Source organism: Anabrus simplex, chromosome 1, assembly GCF_040414725.1.
Source record: "Anabrus simplex isolate iqAnaSimp1 chromosome 1, ASM4041472v1, whole genome shotgun sequence".
In the NCBI taxonomy this organism is placed as follows: Eukaryota; Metazoa; Arthropoda; class Insecta; order Orthoptera; family Tettigoniidae; genus Anabrus; species Anabrus simplex.
In genome coordinates this window covers 959,453,369-959,466,419 of record NC_090265.1, presented here as the reverse complement: position 1 = coordinate 959,466,419, position 13,051 = coordinate 959,453,369, and the positions used below count along the sequence as shown (strand labels likewise).

The following is a 13,051-nucleotide window of genomic DNA, read 5'->3' as shown; positions in this document are numbered from 1 at the left end:
AGAAAAGTCGCTACTTATATATATTTCTTAAATGTAAACAAATACAATGGCTGTCAACATCCAGATCGGTCAGAGGTCACAGAAAGCAAGATCAGTGCGTCACAAAAATGTACAGCTATACCATGACATAAAACAATTTTGTTTAGAACATATTGCAGTAACAAATCGTGACATTACAATACTGAAAGGGAGGAAGTATTAACATGACAACATACTAAACAGCAGTTTTATAATTAGAACACCTCAGTCTTGATAAATTTACCTGACAACGACATACGATGTCCATATCTGTTGCCAGCATGTCAACCACCTTTCCTTTTCCTTCGTCACCCCATTGAGCTCCGAGAACAACTGTCACCTTACAGTGACTTTCTCTACGCGCCCGTTTTCTGGGAGTAGAGTTCGTCTGTCCGTTCATTTCCGAGTGATCACCCTCCATTTTTTTAAAGGTTGTCCAGGACCAGCCCGCGAGGTACCAGGCTGCAAAGAATAGTCAAGCTATTACAGGGAGGGGAAAGGTAGGAAAAAAAAAAGAATATCGGCAAAGATAACAAGAAGAAGAAAAGAATAGAACAACGACATCCAACCGTGGAACATCTCCAATATTTCAGACCTAAATACAGCAATCGATATATGCTAAAATGGCGCAGCGTTCAGTATGTTCCACAGTATGCTCTATCTGCATCCGATGGGGTTGTTCAAAATAAACCGAGCCCAATCGTCAGACCTAATGCAACTCTCGATCGTTCAATGATGGCGAATTGAGTAGCCGGAATTGTTGGAAATCTGAGTTTGTTTTGGTTTGTTGTTATGGTATGTATTAAAAGTCTATGTAATTTTATGAAAGTTGTCGATAAATGTTAGTTTCCTTGTAGAATATAAGTGTGCGACTGTATTTATATGAGTCAGTGGACACATACGATCTGTAATTATACGAAGTAATGTGAGAATATGCTTGTTTTGATCGTGTATTTACCCAGAACATGAGTGTACTAGGTGGACCAGGTTTTAGTCTAACTATGGCAATGCCTCACATACAACTATCCTTAACTTTCCTACGGAATATAACATTAAGACAGAAATGGATTAGGAATATACATCGTGATTATTGAGAAGTCCATGACAAAACTGTAGCGTGCATACAAATAAGTCCGAGGTTAGGGAAGGCATTTCTCTACTACTCGTGTTCCTCGAAAAAATTTAATTTAGATAAAATATAATTGATATTCTGTTATTCCGTCAGTGTGAATGTGCTTCAAGGTGTCGAGTGATATAAATGAAAGTTTACTTTAAATTAATCTGTGCTTTGCCTGCGGAAATGCTTGGCTGGATCTTGGAGAATAACAAAACTTATAAGTGTGACAGTTGGAGCAATTTGTATACTGTTACACAGAAGAAATAATGACTTAGAGGGATTAGCTGTGTTTGTAAAGTAGGGTTTTACACTGCCAAAAACCTTCCGATTCATGTTGAGGTTAACTGTTATCAAGAAGACTGCGCGGAACTGAAGATCGTGCATGTGGTTAAATATCAATGTTTAGTCCATAGAGTTTTTGCACCCATGTTCTTTAATGGGTATAAACCTATATCTTTAGTGTCTGAATGTTTCATTACTAAAGTTACTATAATCGTGTGAAGTGATGTTATGCCACATATCAACATTATGTTAATATTACCAGGGTCGTTCATTGGGTTAACATAATCATTTCGGGTGTACTTGGGCTGAATTAAAGCGCTGGCCTTCAACACCAAGTTGGCAGATTCGATCCTGGCTCAGTCCGGTGATATTTGAAGGTGCTCAAATACGTCAGTCTCGTGTCGATAGATTTACTGGCATGTAAAAGAACTACTGCAGAACTAAGTTTCGGCACTCCGACGTCTCCGAAAACCGTAACAAATGTAGTTAGTGGGGCGTTAAGCCAATAACATTATTATTTCGGGTGTACTTCCTATTCGTTGGCTGCTGAATTTAAGAAATTTTCCACCACTTTAAAACTAAGGCAACAAATTGTGTTTCACAGTTCTCATGAGAGCTAATAAATCGAGGAATTTCGTACCTTAATTTATTTTGAGTCCGCCTCTGTGGTAAGCTTCGGAAAATTTTGCCAACACATGGTCAAATACTGGATTTATATTGTACATTTTTGGAGAAATTTGTCCATTATTCACCTCATTGTCAGAGATATGTAAAATGCTGCGTAGAAAATCTAATAATAATTGTACCGGGCGGTACACCTCCACGCCGCTTATTTAAAATTTGCGCCAATTGAAACTCCCCTGCTGGAGGAAGTCTGAACTTTATCTACGGTATTAATTTTCAAGTTTCTCAGAAGATGTCACTACTTGGAAATTTTGGAGTTTTTGAACTGGGTCATTTTTGATGTACTTTTGTTTTACCTGTAGTAAGAAGTGTGAACTTTCTCTTCTAGAGGACACTACTGAAAAACTACAATGGTGCATCCTAGTGCGAAGTGAAAGAACTGGTTTTTTTTGGAGAAATTTTTATCTCGAAAGCTTGTTTCTTGTTAAATTTCTTTCTGTTATTGTTTAAGTTGGCTGTATACCCCTTTCTTTCCCCTTGTTTTGAATTTAGCCAATCCTGAATTTCTCGAATTAATCTTCCACCAATAATATGCTTCTTCTTCGTATTGTGTAGGGGTTTTCTTGGTGAACCAATAAAATCCTTGTGGGAGGGTGTGCTCATTTCAAAAACGCCTCGAACTTTCCGCGAGAGTATATAAACTGCTGATTTTCGGGTCTCGGTGCCACTTCAGTACCATCTTTCAGTGTGTAAAGTACATAGCAGTGGGCGGGAAGCGCCTCTTTCTTCGGGCAGCAGTTCAACAACCAGGTAATGGCCAGTTAATAACTTCTTTTCTTGCTAGCTCAGCAGTTTAACTCTCGGGGCGGGTCCGAAGCGTTTCTACCATGTAACCTTTTCCTAAATGTAACTACTCTTAGCATCTATTATCTTTTAAAGCTACATATTGGGATAGAGAGTGCTTAACCCTCTCGAGCTCCCACTCATTTTGTTTTGAGGTGAACTTATTTCTCACAACCGATTCTTCCGTAATGTAAAGTAAATTGTTCTTTTCTAAAGTCACCTCAGTAGTATGGGATTAGCCCTTGCATTAGTGGCCTAGAGCCAGATTAGTTTTTAAAACAAATGCATTAGGAGTGCAGATAGCCTCCAAGTTGGTATTTTAGAGGGCATATAATTAACCTTTTCTCACTTAATAGGCCTCAGTAGGTTGGGTATTTTACCCCTGTGTTTATGTCCTTAGAGGACAGCTTGAAGGTGGAATTAGGTGTGGCCTTTGACAGGCTTAAAATTTGAGAGCGGGTTGCTCTTTCTTGAAAATTTTGTTTTCTGCGCGCCTCAAGGAGGCCTTACTGTGTAATTTGGAGCAAGTGCTCCTAGGCATGAATGGGGTTTTCTGCCCCTCTGTTGAAACTTGTGTTTGGGGTAAAACTGGGCTAATGGCTCAAGAATTATGAGGTTGGGGCTCGAAGCCCAAATCCTGTAAATATTGTAATTGTACTTTTATTGCCTTGCTACTCTGTACCTGTCTTTGTGTTATTTCTGAATTTTGGAAAGAGAATATAACCTTGTTAAATTTTACATTAACTTTAATTTCGTAGTTTGAGACCCGTTCACACCCGCACCTTCTTTCACCTCTACCTACCACCAAAATTCGGTAACAATAATAATAATAATAATAGTAATAATAATAATAATAATAATAATAATAATAATAATACATTGACTGACAGAGCAAATGCAACACCAAGAAGGAGTGGTTCGAAAGGGATGAAAGTTGGGGAAAAAACAGAGACGGCACGGACGAATAATTGTTTATTTCAAACCGATATTTAGGTTACACACTGCGCACGGCATCGACTCAGTAGGATGTAGGACCACCGCGAGCGGCGATGCACGCAGAAACACGTGGAGGTACAGAGTCAATAAGAGTGCGGATGGTGTCCTGAGGGATGGTTCTCCATTCTCTGTCAACCATTTGCCACAGTTGGTCGTCCGTACGAGGCTGGGGCAGAGTTTGCAAACGGCGTCCAATGAGATCCCACACGTGTTCGATTGGTGAGAGATCCGGAGAGTACGCTGGCCACGGAAGCATCTGTACACCTCGTAGAGCCTGTTGGGAAATGCGAGCAGTGTGTGGGCGGGCATTATCCTGCTGAAACAGAGCATTGGGCAGCCCCTGAAGGTACGGGAGTGCCACCGGCCGCAGCACATGCTGCACGTAGCGGTGGGCATTTAACGTGCCTTGAATACGCACTAGAGGTGACGTGGAATCATACGCAATAGCGCCCCAAACCATGATGCCGCGTTGTCTAGCGGTAGGGCGCTCTACAGTTACTGCCGGATTTGACCTTTCTCCACGCTGACGCCACACTCGTCTGCGGTGACTATCACTGACAGAACAGAAGCGTGACTCATCGGAGAACACGACGTTCCGCCATTCCCTCATCCAAGTCGCTCTAGCCCGGCACCATGCCAGGCGTGCACGTCTATGCTGTGGAGTCGGTAGTCTTCTGAGCGGACGCCGCGAGTGCAGGCCTCCTTCAACCAATCGACGGGAAATTGTTCTGGTCGATATTGGAACAGCCAGGGTGTCTTGCACATGCTGAAGAATGGCGGTTGACGTGGCGTGCGGGGCTGCCACCGCTTGGCGGCGGATGCGCCGATCCTCGCGTGCTGACGTCACTCGGGCTGCGCCTGGACCCCTCGCACGTGCCACATGTCCCTGCGCCAACCATCTTCGCCACAGGCGCTGCACCGTGGACACATCCCTATGGGTATCGGCTGCGATTTGACGAAGCGACCAACCTGCCCTTCTCAGCCCGATCACCATACCCCTCGTAAAGTCGTCTGTCTGCTGGAAATGCCTCCGTTGACGGCGGCCTGGCATTCTTAGCTATACACGTGTCCTGTGGCACACGACAACACGTTCTACAATGACTGTCGGCTGAGAAATCACGGTACGAAGTGGGCCATTCGCCAAGGTCGTGTCCCATTTATCGTTCGCTACGTGCGCAGCACAGCGGCGCATTTCACATCATGAGCATAGCTCAGTGACGTCAGTCTACCCTGCAATTGGCATAAAGTTCTGACCACTCCTTGGTGTTGCATTTGCTCTGTCAGTCAGTGTAATAATGTCATTCGCTTTACGTCCAACTAAATACTTTTACAGATTTCAGAAACGCTGAGGTGTCGAAATTTAGTCCCGCAGGAGTTATTTTGGATGCCAGTAAGTCTACTGATAAGAGGCTGACGTATTTGAGCACCTTCAAATACCACCGGTCTGAGCCAGAATCGAACCTGTCAATTTGGGGTTAAAAGGCCGGCCAGAGCCTCAAATGCCTCGGCCACTCAGCCCGACGAAAACAAATCCCTTCTGTGCGCCAGCTCATAGAAAATCGGCGCAGTGAACAATTTATTGCGAGAAATATAGTGTTCCTGTACAGGCCCCTGCGGCAACAATATGGTCATAAGAAGCTTTATTTCGTCCTTATGTTTTCGGACCCAGTCTTGATCTCGACTCCTTCGTTTCATCTTACTAAACTGGGTTTTATGTGCGATTTCTTGCTGGGCATCATTTGTCTGTTCAGCTGCGTTCTGGTATATCGTCAGAAAAAAATTAAAATATTTTGCTCGGTTTTGTTCTCCCTAGAATCTCCCCCTTTTACATCACGATGGAATTTTGGATGTATGCGGGACCATTTTTGTCCATTTTCAGTATAAGTTGACGAAGAACTAGCGCTGGTTGGATTGTATACAGTACTATTGTCATCACTGTCACTGTCATGATCGCTACTTGAAATGGAATCAAACACGTCTTTTTCGCGACTGCTAAACATTCGTATCAGCTGTGCCCGAACACTGTACGTTTAACCTTACAGTACTTATTCAAGGTAAGTTCCTGTCACTTACGAATTCCCCTTCGGCAGAACTTACTTCACTATGATCACTATTCTCCCCACTAAATTCCAACATTTCGATTATCATGGCCAGTAAATTATCTTCCTCTAACGGTGAGGGCCGGTAATACGTTTTAGACATTTTAGCGGGAAAAAAAGTTAAGAAAAAGGATTGAATAAAACCCTGGTCTCTGCAGCTTGGACGGAAATCATGAATTTTGCCTATAGTACGGAACAGATGCGTACGATAATAAATGCTGTGTAACTCACGGTGAACACAAACTGCAGTGTTGTGAAGGAAGAACACAACACTGGGGATAATAAATCAGGTCACAGTTCTAAAATGTCATATAAACGGTCTATTGAGTATCATAATCTCAATAAATCCCTCTTACAGCAATATTATTGCATCCATTTCTAAGGGACGATTAGGCGATGGGCGTAAGCTTCAGCGCGAGGCTATTGGGCTTTAGATCGTTCTTGTCCATACGTAAGCTGCGTTCTTTATGATGCAACTAATGGATGACACACTGGTATTAGGAAAACATAGTTGAAAAAATCACATCAGAAGGCAGACTCATCCAGTATACGCTCCTGAAAAAGAAATAAACCTCTGCTGGCAGGCTACTGAGAAAAGAAAAATAATTAGAATCGGCGGAAATATCCGCGTTCCCTGCCGAGCAAGTGACTTGTAGCCCCGGATCTCCCCGCATCGCCCACCGAATGGGTTAATTATATTCTTTTAGTTAGAATATCTTAATGAATTCGCTTTTCCTACTTGTAATATCCAGGCCACTTTACAAAAAGTTTAGAAATTTTACCCTAAAAAAGAACAGACCAGTTTCTTTACTTATTTATAATGTAATTTCAGCAGCTATACCGGTAATTGTATTATATTCTCCATGAAATTAGTATACACGACAGTAAATTTTCATATTTAATACCTTTCTCCTTTCTTCTATTCCTTTCACTTTGTATAATCAATCATCCGCTTTTACAAGATATCCGTATATCAAGACTACTCATCAAGGTTTGTTCACTGACAAGATATACGTATATCAAGACTACTCATCAAGGTTTGTTCACTGAGTAACAAGCTGTAGTTACCTTAAAGTTACCTATAATCGCGCCTCGTTTGGTATAGCCGTTCCAAACCTTGTGTTTATGAATATAATATCTGGTCGAATCATTTTAAGCAAATCCTCAAAACTATTTAACTCCTCCCATATAATAACGAAGAGAAATCACAAGGATGCTCACATAAAGGCCGGTTTCCACTGATTAACATTTAACAACAACATGTTAAATGTTAACTGGTGACACCATCAACATGTTCAATGTTAAATACTGTTTCGTTTAACATTGTGTCCACACTTAATAAACATGTTAAACTTGACATTCTTTGTTTATATATAGGCCCTAAATAGTTCATCAGATCAATTTGTGGTAATACATTTAGGTGGTGTCTAGTATTTTCAGATAAAGATAATGGATTCAGATGAAGAGGATTTGCCCCTTTTTTTATTGCCACTGTTACTTCTTGTTATGACTTAGAACTACAGTTTTATTAGAAACATTTCCTCCCCTCATCCTGCTCATAGCTTCAAAAGCAAACCACTTTGAAGTATAAAATTCGTCCGTTCCCGCACACACATCTGATTTTTTTGCAATACTCGACTGTACTGGGAGTGGAGGGACGCTAGTTGTTTTTAATGCACTCGCGGGAACAATTATAGATAATTTAGAGTTCCTGGAAACTGTCGGCTTTCTTCGCTTTATCTCTGTATTCCTTTGATGAGACATCCCACAAAGAAGGCCTTTCTATTATATCATTAGTTCAGTCCAAAGTAATCTTGCTCCACTCCATTTCTCACTATAAATGTTAGTATAGTGCAGAAAGAACGACACACGTGCGCGTACCGGTACTGTATTTGTAGCTTATAATAAAGAGAATAAGTGTTGAGGAGTGTTGTAACTATAATCCTACTTCGCGAGAAGCACGTCGTTTGGCTATCTGTTGACATGGAAACGGCAAGGATGTTGCCGAAGGTGTGCCAGCATCTCACGAACAACGAAATGACTTGACATGTTTTCCACTTGGAGTGGAAAAAACGCCAACATGTTAAAAGTGTTAACCTTAACATTCTGAGTTAACATGCAAAGCCAATTGGAAGACAGAATCACAATATACATGTCAATTGTAACATGTTAAATTTAACATGTTGGTGTTAAATATAAATCAGTGGAGACCGGCCTTAAGTCTTCATACAAGGTTGCCAGACGTCCCGATATGGCGAGAAATTTTCCATTTTTTTTTTACACAAATATCCCGCGTACCGCTTTGAACGTAGGCGGAACGTAAATAGTCCCGAGTTTAGTAATTTGGCCTCACTTAGTTACTACTTTGCGTAATTCTGTTGCAAGCTGTAACTATTTTCAATTAAATGTTTACAAAATAAAGCTGGAATAATATGTTACACTAATTTTGGCGATAATGATGGAAAATAGTTCTGTTGTTTAAAACTGAGAAGTAATGTCATTCTCGTTAACTTGGTAATTTTTCTGAATCGGATTAATGTGTCGACATCGTGTGAAAGTGGCAGACCCTCCTTTGAAACCCGGTGAAAAGAACAAACTGCATTAGAATGCGCAGACTTCATTGCGGAAAAAGTAAAGAGTTTATGCATATTTAGGAGAACATGGATCTCTACTTATTCTTGGATAAAGAAGGAAAAAAAACTAATATTTTGCAAAGTGCATGGTATGTAATAGCCAATTTCGTGTTGTTCATGATGGAGAATATGACATTACGAAACACTCAAAAACTGATGCTCATATCAAATTCGTGACACACAGTGAAGAAAAATACAGCAAAAAAGTTTCCTTTTTCGTGAATAACGGTGATAACAAAGACACAAATGGTATGATTACGGCCTAAGTAAACTTGTGCGTATCATACCGTCAAGCATTCTCCCAGTTACTTATCCGCTGATTGCACCTACTCTTACATACAGTAGCGGCGATTGGGAATTAAAAGTGCGAAGGAAAAAAATATACAGACAACAAACAGTATCCGGGTTTGTGGGATATAGCGGCGGGGGGGATATACATCAAATTTTTTTTAAATGGTCACAAAATGGTAAGTGAATATCGACAGAGAGGTAAAGATCGACATTTTACCAACTTAAATGCGGTAATAATAGTTTTTGAGATTTTGTTTCAATCCTATACAACAAGACTTTCACAAAAGAATCAATATTACACATTTATTACAATTATAAAGAAATTATTTGAATATTCAGTCTCACACATGCTGGTATAATGCTGTTGTCCCTGCAGCGTTTCAGAAAGACGAGTCGAGCCAGGTAGTTACTCATTTTCTTCCGAAGGTTGTCGAACTGCCTAGTAGCTTTGAGAATATCCTCCCCGTAATGTGTGAGACTGAAATATCACACCAAGAACCGACGGACTGACCGTATTCTTCACGAAACCAGCATAAAACTCCTCAGAGAACGGATCAGTGACACAAGACAGACTCTGGACTACCTCAACAATAAATTATTTCATCTCCACCTGCAACTTGCCAGCACTCTGTCGCTCAATGATTGGACCACGTTAGACAGCATTAGCAACACACAATCCCAGCGTACACTGGAACTAGCCACTGCCAAGCAAAACAAGAAATTCAACCGCCTCTTACAAAAACAGAAACCGAAACCACCTGCTCCACTGAAGAAGAATGTAATAGTAAACCTCACAGATAAGCCACTCAGTGAACCCACTACCTCGGTCTTGAGAAAAGGACTCAACTACGCAGTAGCTCCGAATAGTATACCGGTAGAAGAAATAATTAGCAAACTAGAAATTGCAATCCGGCACCTTCCTACCGAATCTGCAGAGGAGATCAGACAGGATGTATCATGTCTACTAAGATCCGCAGAGCCGGCGCCATCCAATTTGACTAAAGAAGAAATTCATGCCCTAAAAACACTACGTCAAGATACGGAAACAATTATCCTACCCGCAGATAAAGGCAACGCTACGGTGATAATGACACGCACAGACTACACTCGGAAAATAGAACAATTACTCACCGATTCTACATACAGGAAAATTAGGAACCTTACCAACCGCATTAAGAACAAACTCCACACACTAGTAAAAAATTCCAGTATCCCAGCCGAAATACAGAAGAAGCTGATATCCTCGGACCCGATACCTCCAAAATTGTATGGCCTGCCTAAAATCCACAAAGAAGGCAAACCTGGCTCTCCCACGCACGAGATCGCCCGTTACCTAGCTGGACTGCTTCAGCCACATACAGGAAACACTGAAACCTACGTGAAGGACTCCCGACATTTCATCCAGCTCCTTAAGGACCAATCAATTGAAAGTACGGACCTATTAGTAAGCTTTGACGTCACGTCACTTTTCACCAAGGTGCCGCTAACAGAAGTATTTCCGCTATTAGATCAGAAACTTCCAGAAGACCTGTCAACACTAGCTAAAGAATGCCTAGCGCCACTTATTTCTATTTCAACGGGGAGTTCTACGAACAGACAGAAGGGGCCGCGATGGGGTCGCCACTCTCTCCAATAATAGCAAACATGTATATGGAACACTTCGAACAGAAAGCCTTAGCTACATCTGCCCTGAAACCGAAATGTTTTCTCCGTTTTGTAGACGACACTTTTGTAATCTGGCCTCACGGGAGCAATAACCTACAGCTATTTCTCGACCATCTCAACTCCATACACGTAAATATTCAGTTCACCATGGAAATAGAAGTAGACGGAAAACTACCGTTCCTGGATGTGCTAGTAATACGTAACCCCAATGGGACGCTGAGTCGCGCAGTATACAGGAAACCCACTCACACAGACAGGTACCTACACGCCTCGTCTCATCATCACCCATCACAAAAGCAGGTTGTAATAACATCACTAGTAAACAGGGCCATAGCGATATCTGACGCAGAGCACCTCGAGGAAGAAAAAGAACACCTCACGGAAACCCTTAGGAAAAATGGCTACTCGCTCAATAACATCCGACGAGTCCTTAAAAAATCAGAAGAGAAGAAAGAAAAGACCGCCGCAGGAGAAAACAACGGGAAAGAAGAACTGACCCGCCAGAAAACAGCGATACTGCCATACATTAAAAACACTACAGACAGGATCGGCAAGATACTGGACAAATACAACATAAAAACTATCTATAAACCTCACCGTAAGCTAGCCCGTTATCTACCACCAGTAAAAGACACAATAGAATTACAGGCCCCTGGAGTGTATCACATTGAATGTAGCTGCGGAGCTTGTTATGTAGGTGAGACAAAACGTCTGATCTCCACCCGCCTAAAAGAACATATCCGTCACACCAAGAACCAAAACACAGATATTTCAGCAGTAGCCAAGCATTCCTACGAAACTAGGCACGGAATATCATTTGACAAGACCAAGATCCTAGCAGCTATTCCTTGGAATCTGGAAAGAAAAATCCGCGAGGCTATCGAAATCAAGAAACATCCGAATAACATAAATTTAGAAGAAGGATACAAAATCAGTAATTCTTGGATGCCCATCATTCATAGTTTAAGACATACAGACCACAACATAAACACACGGGCAGCAACCCCATTACATAACAGCGCGGGCAAGCCCCCACTACCTGGCTGTGACATAAACTTTCCAGAAGCCTCGCGAGACAGCCAGGGCTTACGTCAGCCAGATAGGCTAGGATATAAAAGGCCAAGATCAAGGCCACTCTAGTAGTGTAATTCTGCCTGGGAGACTGATTACCTCGGATCGAGTAGGGGTATTTCAGTCGCCTTGACAAAGAATACTGCAATGTATTCGAAACGTCGGCAAACTGTACGTGATATGCGTACAAGTATAACACGGTTCAACCCGGAAAATAAATTAAATAATTCTTCACACCGTGGAAGCTTCACTTCTAAGATAAAAATGTAATATTTTCTCCAAGAAGTTGTTGATGATGATGATGATGATGATGCTTTTTGTTTAGAGGGGCATAACATATAAGGTCATCGACCCTCTCCAAAAAGTGGGGGCGGGGCGACTGTCCCCACCCCCTAATCGCCATTACTGCTTACATATGGTATGTTGTAGGACTTGTAGGAGCCTATGTTATAACTTAAAACTAGGGCATTCTTTACGGTTTCCTATAAGGCCTCTTTCATACGAGGCAAATGGTAGCGGCGATCGGTGGCGGCAGCCGATCACCTGTACGGAAAACAGATCTTAGAACTCCCCATTTCTAAAATGGTATCTATGAGTGAGGAACTGCTTCTAGTTGCTTTGCTAACCCAAAAGAAAAAGATGAATAAACACAAGGCATGAGCAATGAAGGTGCATCCTCCACCACAGAGGTCGTACACAGGATTTGATGAGTCAGTGCCCTTTGTATTTGTAGCTGATGAGGGATTCGGTCTTTCCCGTCATATACTGTGACCATATGCAGGCACTTTCCTGAGTGTAAAGAAACGCGTCTTTTAATTACAGACTTTCAACGGCACGCAGGTACATTGAATGTACCTTTGAAATACTTGTAAAAAAATGACGTATTTTCCATAGACCAGTAAATGTTGACACCCACTAGCAGAGGACACACTGAAAGTGTGTTGTGTTTTGCATAATTTTGTACGAGATAGGTATGGTGTTCAAATCGAAGATACTTTGACAGTAGATGGATTGTTTGAAATGGGCTCTGCTTCAGGACCTACATCAAGGCTTGCCAGAAATTTACGAGACAAGTTTGCCAACTACTTTATCAGTGAGGAAGGTGCAGTTCCATGGCAAATGGATCGTATTTAGAGACATAAGTATTGTGTCTAGAGTACTATACATATCACAGATGAACACCAAAAACACAATTGTACTTTATGTGCGTTTAGTAATTTTCAATTTGCCAATGGGCTCTTTTTAATAATATTATTTAAGTAGTGATGATTGTTTATCTTTCATGCTATTGCTGTCTTGCTTACCATGTAAATCTCCTGCATGATTGAACCTTTTCACTACAGTAAAAATAATTGAAGCAAATAATGAATGAAAAACTATTTTCTGAATATACTCGGAAATTTTCAGTATTG

General features: G+C 41.4%; 1 protein-coding gene across 1 annotated transcript in view; it reads right to left on the bottom strand.

The window, feature by feature from the left end:
* The window catches only part of Adss (adenylosuccinate synthetase), a 217,903-nt gene extending 217,410 nt beyond the window's left edge, over positions 1-493 (bottom strand). The window contains exon 1 of the mRNA XM_067136749.2: positions 263-493. Within this exon, the coding sequence (XP_066992850.1) occupies positions 263-439 (177 nt within the window). The 5' untranslated portion in view covers positions 440-493. The remainder of the gene's footprint in view (positions 1-262) is intronic.
* Between the last annotated feature and the right edge of the window lie 12,558 nt (positions 494-13,051).